The sequence below is a fragment of the Setaria viridis genome, chromosome 2 (assembly GCF_005286985.2).
Source record: "Setaria viridis chromosome 2, Setaria_viridis_v4.0, whole genome shotgun sequence".
NCBI classification, from domain to species: Eukaryota; Viridiplantae; Streptophyta; class Magnoliopsida; order Poales; family Poaceae; genus Setaria; species Setaria viridis.
In genome coordinates, this window is record NC_048264.2 from 24,807,301 (window position 1) to 24,818,038 (window position 10,738).

At 50.0% G+C, this 10,738-nt stretch overlaps 1 protein-coding gene across 1 annotated transcript; it reads right to left on the bottom strand.

The window, feature by feature from the left end:
* Positions 1-945: 945 nt before the first annotated feature.
* LOC140221882 (uncharacterized) lies at positions 946-3,683 on the bottom strand. Its single transcript, XM_072291841.1, has 3 exons — positions 2,433-3,683; positions 1,935-2,120; positions 946-1,358 (listed from the first exon to the last, which is right to left on the bottom strand). The coding sequence occupies exons 1-3, from the start codon at positions 2,602-2,604 to the stop codon at positions 946-948; spliced, it is 771 nt and encodes a 256-aa protein (XP_072147942.1). The 5' UTR covers positions 2,605-3,683.
* Between the last annotated feature and the right edge of the window lie 7,055 nt (positions 3,684-10,738).

Below are 10,738 nucleotides of genomic sequence, written 5' to 3' on the forward strand. Positions count from 1 at the left end.
TGGTTTCTTCTTGATCCGGCAATCTACTCATCATCAATTGCATGTGGCTGACTCGTGTTACATGAGTCGTGTGCACTCTCCAGACTTGTGATTATGCTGTGCCTGTTTGTGTTTGCATGTTTTTATGTTTGTGCCCGTGATGTGTGTGCAATAATGGCTCTGACCCTGTCCCTGACTGCCTTTGTTAAGACTGTAACATCGCTACCTGTCTAGTTGTTTGTGTCGTATACTCCTACTACCGAACTTGGGAGGGCAAGATAATGCACTTGACCAGATCACCAGACACCAGAGACTTGTGCACAATTCGGGACAACCTGTTTTTGCCATTCCTAGTAATATATCATGTGGTCCTTATAATCGAAAAAAAGGTAGTCATGTGGTTCCCTGGACTAAAACAACCAAATTGCTTATGAGAACTATATGCCTTTTCTCTCGTTTGGGCTAGGGGGTTCTAGTCTCTCGTTTAGAACTAAGGTGCTGGTTGGTTCAGATTCTGTGAGCAAATGTAATCAGAAGACAATGGTAATGATTACTCCCTCCGTCCCAAATTACTATTCGTTTTGATTTTTCTAGATACACAACTTTTTTTATATGCACCTAGATATATACTTATGTCTAAGATACGTAGCAAAAGCTAAATACTTAGAAAAGCTAAAATGGATAGTAATTTAGGACGGAGGAAATACAAAGCAACCGAATTAATACTGGAATTTTTTGGTTCCAAGTTCCAAGCCTGTAATGGAAAGAGAGGCGCGGCACTTTCCTCTCGCTTAGCCTGGAGCTGACTAAAATCGACTGCCCACACAGCTTTTGCACCGACCAGTGATGGCACAGGAAGAAGAAAGACCGAGAGTGTATATATACGCCACACACGAATGCACATGTTTTCAGTAAAATGTAATGGACACATTAGCAACACGTTATTATCCCAATCTATAACTCACACTAGAAAGAACAACTTATTTTTGTGAACCTGAAAGAACTAGTTATGTCATCAATTGATTTGAATGTACATTTCCTCCCGCCTAATAATACAAAGTTCCATCCTAAGGCAGTAACTGCAGTACGTATACGCAACATCGATCTAGCTAATAACTGTTTCCTTTGAGCAAATCTATATATCCAGCATGGTGTGTACGGGAAAGCTGCTATTACAGATAGCTGTGACGCGTGCTTCCTGTAATCTTTTGGGTAGAGTTTGCCCAAGTGTTGAAACTTTGAGCTGTTCCAGTGAAAGGCTATGGCTCTACCACTTCTTTCCTCTAGGAAAATAACCTCTTTGTATGGATGAAATCCAAGGATGCAGTATACTGCTGGCTGCCACCGGGCTGTATCATCTACTTGGAGAATGTGTCCCACTCAAATTGGTTCTCTACCACAGCGTTGTGATCTTCATAATAGTATTCCTCTTGCAGGATCCAGGGTCCGTTGGGTTGTTCATGGTAGAATTTATCGAAGTAGTTAAAACGTGGCAGCGTAGGCTTGAGATGGTTGTCATATTTTAATACCCACTCCATCTGATCAAATGTACATACACTAAGGAACCATATTTGAAGTCGTGAGAAGACCTCAAAATGTGCACAATATAACCCCTTCTATGATTTTCCAAGATAAAGATGGTGTATCAATTCATCAATTGGTAGTTGAATTAATCGATACTTTTTAGTTGAGAAGGATATTCTGCAGCAGCAAAAAAGTCGAGAAATCTTAATTAGGGCCTCTTTAATTTGGCATGCAACAGGGGAAATTAATAATCTGTAAGAGGTGCTACTAAATCCTAACTCCTAGAACTGAGTTTAAGAAAATGCTGCTCTTATATATATGAGACCAAGCATAGAAGCACCCAATAAGAGGAAATAAATCATTATCATCCGAATGTAAAACATAATGCTTTTTAAAAGGAGTACCTCATGATGGAATCAGCTTTCCAGTACGCGTAAAGTGCTCCGATCCTTGCCAATAAACACTGTAGGGTTGGTCAATCCGAAACCTCGTTGGAATGCCAGGAACGGCAGCCCACATGGGATCTCCTTCCCCAAGAAATGACATCTCCTCCCACCGCCCTGTTCTTGATGAGAACACAAGCAGTCTGAGTGGTGACGGCGGCCATTCCACGGATTATATTTCTCCGAAGCAGGACGATCTACTAGTTCATCTCTGCTATAATCTTGGTATAGTAGGGAATCGATACCACCTCGTAGTGCGGTGAGACGGCGGGGTCGAAGACGAGGAAGCTACCACACGCGAAGTACTTCTTCCCCATGTAGAGGGTTGGACGAGGGGGCAGGCTCGCCCACTGCTGAGTGGCCGGGTTAGCCACGGTGTCGTCCTCGAGCAGCAGGAGCCCGTTGCAGTGGCTGCGGACCTCGTCCTCGAGCGAGTAGTCGAGGGAGCCGGTGATGGCGTCGCTCACGGAGGGGTGGGCCAGGAACCGCGAGGTTGTAGAAGATGCCCCCCACCGGGGTGTGCTGTGGTAGGAGGAGCTCCGCGTGGGCGGCAGCAGGCCCCTGGAGTCGACGACGGCGCGCCACGTACGCCCTGCAGGCGCAGCGGGACGCGGCAAAGGACGTCGGCGAGCACGTCGTCGGGTAGCAGCTGCGCCATGCTCAGATCAGTCCGCCTAGCTTGTGTCGTTCCTCCGTCTGTTCGTTGTATTGTATATCCGGGCGGCTACATATTCGATAGGGAAGCGCTTTATCAACGCCTTTCGGACCATGGAAATCCCTGAACATCAATGTTTTGCACAACGTCCGGCAGAAAAATCACCGGTCTGTACCATGTTTCATTCATCATCCCAAGTGAAAAAAAAATCCTCTTCATATAGGGCCAACAAGACAGTCGCAACAAATTAAATCCACTTGTGCAAATGAAAAATAACTATTGCAACATCCATAAAAATATTATCATCTCCATCTCCAATGCAACAAACAAAATCCAGTTTTGGAACATCCAGATATGCTATTGCAACATCTAGAAAAAAAAAACTTTGCAACAAATCAACTTTGTTATTGAAGCATCCATCAGGAACTTGAAATATTCTTTGAAAACTACTGCAACATCAAGAGCGAACCATTGCAACAAGAGTACTCTTGCAACAAAATTACCTAAACTTTTGCATGAAATTCAATATGGCTTGAGACGCTTGGAGGTGAGAAGGGGCTTGCAGCCCCGCCACCAGCGACAAGATCCGGTCAGTAATCGATGTCAGGGCGAGGACATGCAGCTTGCGCGACGACAGCGAGGCGAGTACTCTAGGGAGATGCATCAGTTGAAGCTACGCTGCACATCAGCGCATGGCTGCCGTCCTCAAGCCAGGGTACTGCACATCGCAACCGGGTGCCCCACGCTAGTCCCAATTCTTCCTCCGCGTCGCTGCTACCTGCTTGGCAGTCGGGCGTCCTACTCAAAAAACCTGGGCCCCCGCATCAATGGGGAGCCAAAGCAAAAGGTGGATCTCAAAGGAAGAAATGAAACAACAGCAGAAGGGAGAAGATAAGACCGTCAGAGTGCAGGTGTGGTTAGAAGAGCGTGCGGTGGGACGAAGGACTACATGGACGTGCTTAGCCATCCGATATAGCCAGCGCTGAACGGTGGGATGTGGCGTCCGATGGAATTTGAGATCTCGGACGTCTAGCAGGGGAATAAGCCTTCAGTACTAGGTCCAAATCCCCCTTTAGTATCGGTTGTGCAAGCGGTATTGCTATTTCAGTACTAAAGTGGACCTTTAGTACCGGGTAAAATAACTGGTACTAAAGGGTATTAAAAATAAAAAAATCCGCCGACCGGAGCCCCGGCCGCACCCCGCCTTCGTCCCCTGAGCTCCGGTGCCTCGGCCGCACCCTGCCACCCTCCGCCCGAGCACCAGAGCCCCCGCTGCCCTCTGCCCGAGCGCTGGAGCCCCAGCCGCACAGCACTTGAGCCCTGCACCAAAGAGAGGGAGGGGGAGGGAGGGAGGAGGCATCAGCCACCACCGCCGCTACTCCTCAGCCCGCCGGTTGTTGCCGCGCCCCGCACCAAAGAGAAGGAGGGGGAGGGAGGGAGGAGGCATCAGCCACCACCGCCGCTACTCCTCAGCCCGCCGGTTGTTGCCGCGCCGCCGCTCCTTGCTCCGCCATGCCCAGCCAATGCTCTGCCGCCTCGCCGCACCCTTCCTTCTTGCCTCCGCCACTCCTTGCCCTGCCGTCACTCCTCACCACATGTAAGAGGTGGTGGGCGAGTGGAGGGGGGAGGAGAGGGGCCGCGATGGGATCTGTGTGGGGGAGAAGGAGGAGATTTAGCTGGGGAGAGAGGGGATTCGGTGGGGAGAAGAAGAGAGAGAGAGGCACGAGTGAGAGGATGAGGGGATGAGCGGATAAGTGTGGGGAGGGGGGGTGAGTGTGGGGTGAGAGAGAAGGGGGGCTGACGCGTTAGGGGAGGTTGCGATTTAGTACCGAGTGAAGCCTCCACTCGGTGCTAAAGGACCTCAGGCACATTAGTATCGGTTTGAGACTTCAACCGGTACTAATTTGTGACCTTTAGTACCGGGTGAAGCCTCCACCCAGTACTAAAGGAGATCACGAGGGGCTCCTTGGGGATAGTTGTTAGGCTCGGTACTAATACTCATATTAGTACCGGGTTAAAACGCAACAGGTACTTAGCCTCCGGACGAATGCTGAGTTTTCCAGTAGCGTTATCGAATGAAATAACAGAGAGTAACTAAGGGACACTACTGGGGATTCCACGTCTAGTACCGGTTCAGAACCCCCTCTAGTACTAGTTCCACAACCGGTACTAGCAATTGGGTACTAGAGGGGGGTCTTTTAGTACCGGTTGAGATAACCGGTACTAAAGGGTATTAAAAAAATTTAAAAATGAATCCCTCCGCTAGCCTCACCTCCCCCGCCGCCCTGCCATCGGCCCCCTCCGCCGCCCGCCCTCCGCCGGCTCCCTTCATCGGCCCCACCTCCCTCGCCCGCCTCCCCCGCTAGCCCCCTCCGTCGGCCCCGCCTCCTCCATCTCCGCCTCCACCGCCCGCCGCTCCCGCTTGCCAGCCGCTCCGTCGCCGTCCCCAGCCGGCCCCCATCCTGCCGCTCCGCTCTCGCTCGCCAGCCGCTCCCCTGCCTCCACCTCCCGCCCTTCATCCCGCCGCCCGCTGTCACTGCCTTGCCCCGCCGCCACGCCTCGAAGGCCGCTGCCGCTGCTCACCTCTGGCACAAGGTGAGGGCCGAGTGGAGGGGAGGAGGAGAGGGGAGGCTGGAGAGGGAGGGAGAGAGGGCTGGTGGAGGGGCTCCATGGCCACAGAGGGAGCTGAGGGAGGTGGAGGATAAAGAGCTAGAGAGAGGATAAGGAGAGGCTCCATGGCCAGCGAGAGGATAAGGAGCTAGAGGCGGAGGGAGCAGGTCAGCGTGAGAGGATAAGGAGCACCATGAGGGAAGAGGGGCCGGTGCAATTAAATTACTTAGCGCGCAGACGGAGGGACTCAGAGGAAGGCTTTAGTACCGGGTGGGAGCTCCACCCGGTACTAAAGGTGACCCTTTAGTACCGGGTGGAGCTCCCACCCAGTACTAAAGGACCTCCGGGGGATCCCAAATTTGGACCCAGTACTAATGCTAACATTAGTACTGGGTCCAAATGTGACCGGTACTAAGGGAGTGGACGAGAGGTCCATTCCCTAGTAGTGGGAGTTTCTTGATGATGACCTGTCACCTTGTAGTAAAATTTAAATGCAAATGACACATGTCATCTTCGCTGTAGAATACTAGGTGCACGCAGCAGCACCGCAAGAGCATGTTGGAGACACATGTCACGTTCTAGGAGGAGGGTGATTGGTAGAAATTTCAAATTTCAAATGATATTTGTTTTCTTAAATCGCACTGCTGCGTCCAATAGGCTACCGCTCGGCTCTAGTGTGTTTTGCACAGAAACCGCGATCGTTTCATCACGGCCACCTTTTCCATCATCGGCGAGCCACATCTCCGGCCACCGCATGTCAAATCCAAGATCCTATGACCCGGATCTACGTGGTATTGGTCGAGGATGGTGTCTCTCCCCCGCCGCTAGTGGCTGTCGGCTAGCACTCATCTCCAATCGTCGTGGCCTCAGGTCGTGGTTGCCTCAGGTCACTTCTTGCAGGTGGGGGGCTGGCAGGAGGTGCTGCAGTTGTCGCTGCCTCCTCCACACCCTGGTCGTGTGGTTCCTGCGTCCGTCCCCGTAGGTTTCTTGGCAGATGCTGATGGTATGGCTAGCGATCGGTCGTCGTGGCTAGCGCACATCTCGTGCGGCAACATCCCCTTGCTCTATTGGTTCCAAGCTCATCGATTTTGGTCTTTGTGTCAGCCATACATCTATGGGGTCCACCGGGAGGCTTGGACAGTCCTACAATACGGGGTTGGACATCAAGATGTATCAGACATGGAGACTACGGTGCAGGACGACATGGTCTACGTGGCGAACAAGTATTAGTCGAGGATTAGAAAACTACTCATAGCAATTAGAGTAGGACTCTCTAGTTGAATCCGACTAGTGCTCTTGTACAACAACCGATCTGTAACTCTGCCCTCGGCAACATAAGGTGAGGTAGGGAACCCCTCTAAACATATTAGCAATCAATACAATCCAACTAGCACACACGACGTAGGGTATTACACGATATAAGCGGCCCGAACCTGTCTAAATCGTGTGTTCGAGTTCAACTTCGAGTTCCTAGTCTTCGGCGAGCCCCACGCACAAAACATTACCTCAGGTGCCCTCTCGTAGGTTGCCGGGTCTAAACATTGACAACTGACGTGCCAGATAGGGGAACTCGCTAAAGATCCACTAGCGAACTCGATGGCTCCAGTCATCATCAAGCCCACCGTCGCGTTCGAAGAAGACGCAACATTCGTCTTCAGCTCTTGGCTTTGCGTTGCAGATGGCACTGGGAACTTCCACCGCCACATCACGTCGGCCCCAGAGGAGAAGCACTACGACATCGATCTCCATCACCAAGCTTTGAAGGATTTCATTGAAAAATTCAACGAAATGTTCGACCTCTTCCAAGGTCCCAGGGGCGAGTCCGAGTACAACTCGACCTCTCCCACTAGTCGGACTGGTTCCCATGAGCTGGTGCTCGAGCCATCTTGCGAATCGGTCTACAACACAAGTCGGTTCCCGTTCGGACTCTGCAATGCGGGCACCGTCAACCAAGCTTCCTTGTCTAGATCCCAATCAAACTCGGATTCGATCGAGGATTTTGACTACTACTCGGATCCAGACAAGGAGATTCTCTTATCAGGTCCATGGCAGGGCCTGGGGAATCACATCTACTCCAAAAGGCGGATACGTCTACTAGCCCAGCATGAAACCATCTGCGCTTGCCAGGGATGACGAGTCATGCCTCATCGCTTACCTTGACGACCTCCCATTACAAGAGGGAACACCTCTGTCTCCTATCTACGAATAATACGGTCCTATGAAGATCATCACATCAAGCTCGAGTAGTTTCTCCCCAGAGCAAGAACTACTCACCATTATTACTCCCCAAAGAGCCAACAACAATAGAGCAGAACAACCAGAACGCGACGCGAGCGTCACCCTAATGACGTGTCGATGGATGAACTCTCTGCCAATGTCCAAGGGAAAGAGATAGAAGATCAAAGGGTGCATCGACGAGAAAGAAACGCAAAGCGAGCAGAACATCGACACCGCCTTGCAAACGACCTACCCATCATGAACTTGGATCAAGCGTTCGAAGCAGTTTCAACACATCAACATAACACTCCATTCGCCATTGTCGTCTCCATTGACCTGCTCACTTGGGCGATGGCGCAAGACAAATACACCAGGCAACTAGCTCTATTGGCAGAGCACGCGTACGAACTACTAGATTGACAGAGTCCGATCAACTCGGTCCAACGAACCTCCTCCTACCATGGCAACAGTGGTAGGCATCCAAGTCACAACGAAGCCGCCAGAAACAAGGTTCCTAGGATTGAGCAACCCATTAGCAGAAGTTAGTCGGGTAGGACCCTCGGGAGGCCTCGGCCACCACTTGAAACTTAAGCAAACTCGCGACCTTCGCCAGCAGATCAACCAGAATCACGATGCTCGTAACATCATCGAAGGGCACCGCCACGAACGCAATCAAGAAGTTGACTACTCGCTAGCAATCCAAGCGACGGGAGGAAACGACGACACTAAGGTCATCTACTTCCCCATCTGCATTGAGGCAGGACCACTCACTTGGCCCGAGTCTCTATAGAGGAATTCCATCGATACATGGAGTCAGCTGAAGGCGACATTCACAACAACTTCGCTGGAGCAATACAACGTCTTGGCAATAGGATCAACTTGTTGCAAGTCAAACAACAAAAAGGCAAAACCATGCGTAGTTACCTACGCCGTTTCTTTGACAAGAAGGCCACTATCGTGGACATCATGGAGATGGATGCCACAGAGTGCTTCCAGAATAACCTCTATGACCTTTGGATGTTCCAAGACTTTGGCAGAAGATGCCCTCTGGATATCAAGTCTCTCAAGACCATGATCCAAGCCTGGGCAGATGAAGAAGACAAGGAGATCGAGCGGTTGGAATCTTGTCGTAATAGAGGCTAGAACAACAACAATCAGAGCAAAAGCCAAAGTAACCGGCAAGAATCGCAACCTAATGTCCTCTGGGGGCTTCGCACACAGCTGTGCAAGCCTACCGGGTACTCATCCTACTTCCTGGTCTATAGATCAGAAGTCGTCCTACCCGCCGACATCATGTGAAAATATCCAGTAGTCGAGCAAGACGAGGAAGGTTCGGCTGAATAAACAAGGCTTTTAGACTTAGATAGCCTCGAAGAAGCTCGCTATGCAGCACTCGTCCAGTCAGCAAGGTACCTTGAAGGAATCCGCTGCTACCATGATCGTAACATCAAAGAACGTTTGTTCAACACAGGTGACATGGTCCTCAAGCGTATTCAAGACACCAAGGGGCTGCACAAGCTAAACTCGCCTTGGAAGGGATCTTACATTGTCTCCAAGGTCACTGGACCTGAGTTGTACACACTCCAAACTCTCACCGGTGAAAAAGTTGACAACTTATGTTGATTCTACCCATAGTCTACATACCCATGTAAACTGGCCATCGGCCACAGTTGTACAGTTACATTTTGAATAAAGAAGAGTTATTTTTTGTCGCAAAAGACTAGTCTCAACCCACTTGCAACTTATATCGACAAGTCTGCACACTTATCTTTCGGGTTATTCAACTCGTTAGATAGCAGAAACTTGCGCAGAAGTAAGCTTGCACACACAAATCTCGAGGTAATCAGCTCCTTATACAAATTTGTCCATCGACGGTCTTCGCATATAGAAGTCATCAAACAACTTGGGAGTTATCTACACTACACGAGTCCCTGTCTAGACAAACCTGTCTAGCCGCGGCTTGTAATAACAAGTTTGCAATTTCCTGGTCTTCAGAGCAGAGCACCCAAACAACCCAAATAGGTTGCAAAGGTAGGCTCCAAACCATGAAGTCCTGAAAAGTCTACTCGCCTGAGGAGTTTGACTACCCAGATACACGAGTGCTGGAGCTCCGCAAAAAGGAGCCACATCCTAAAGGTACTCTAAATAGTGTATTTATGGAGGCTCCCAGGAGCAGCCTTGTGTGCGGACACTCACGACTACCACACAAGCAAACATCTAGGTAGTCCATGAGATGCACTAAACCGAAGGAATTCAAACATGTTGGCAAGCAAACAAAACTTGCGACAAGACTTCAAACAATTTGCATTAACATAACTTGTTTACATTACAGACAATTATTTTTGCAAATCACTCAAGGTCTATCTAACCAGCTACTTCTTGAGCAATGGGAGCCATCTCCTCCAAGTACTGCTTGAACTGCTCATCAGAGCAGTCATCGGCAATGTCTTCTGCCACAGGAGCCAAATTGGCTTGTGGGTAGAACAACTTCACTATCGCCAGTAGTTGCTTAGAGATGGACTCCGCAGTCTTCTTCATGTAGCCAGTGAACTTCTCGGGTATATCCCTAAGTCTCTCTATCAGGGAACAGGGCTCCACACCTTCCTATGGGGGCTTCACCATTTTAGTGATTGGCTGGGTGGCTTCTGTTAGCTCCTTGAGAGCAAGATCCTTCACCTCCAGCTCAGCCTGCTGCACTCAGAGTTTCTCCATTAGATCAACAAGCTGGACCTCCCCGTCCTTGCGCAACTGCTTCTCCATATTGAACTTGTGCTCCAAGGTTTCATACTTGGTCACCTTGTCAAATTCATCAGTGACCTGGTAGGATGCGTTCTGCCAGTCATGGAACGACCTTGGAGATTGTTATTCTCCTTGGTGAGCTCTGCAAGCACAAAGATGCAACACAATTCAACACCGCTAGGGACAAACTATTACTATAGGAGACAACGAAGGATAACAACTTGCCTTTGTTTTGGGTCCTCAGCCCTCTGTTGAGTATCTGGAGATAATCATTTTCTTCATTAGCTTTCTGCAAGAGCTTCCGGTACTCAGCAGCCTAACCATCATACTTCATAAGAAGCTGGGATGAGTACTGCCTCTCCTTGGCCAGTTTCTGCTCCAGCACCTCGGCCTGCTGGATGGTGTCTCTAACTACTTTGAGAATCCTTGATTTCTTGCGGGAGTGCTGAATCAGTGTCTACAACAACAGAGCAAGTACTCATGTTCAGTAGCAAGTACCATTCAAAAACAAAGATCAAGAGTAGCAGTAAAAGCCTACTTGTGTGTACTCACCAACTTGGCGGTACATGTC

Bases quoted from the DNA above. Each gene is read 5' to 3' on its own strand.
- LOC140221882 (XM_072291841.1), bottom strand. From the start codon at position 2,604: ATGGCGCAGCTGCTACCCGACGACGTGCTCGCCGACGTCCTTTGCCGC. The intron at 2,121-2,432 runs GTTCCTGGCCCA...TCGGAGAAATAT, and splicing joins GCATCTTCTACAACCTCGCG to AATCCGTGGAATGGCCGCCG. The intron at 1,359-1,934 runs GTACTGGAAAGC...AACCAATTTGAG, and splicing joins AGGATCGGAGCACTTTACGC to TGGGACACATTCTCCAAGTA.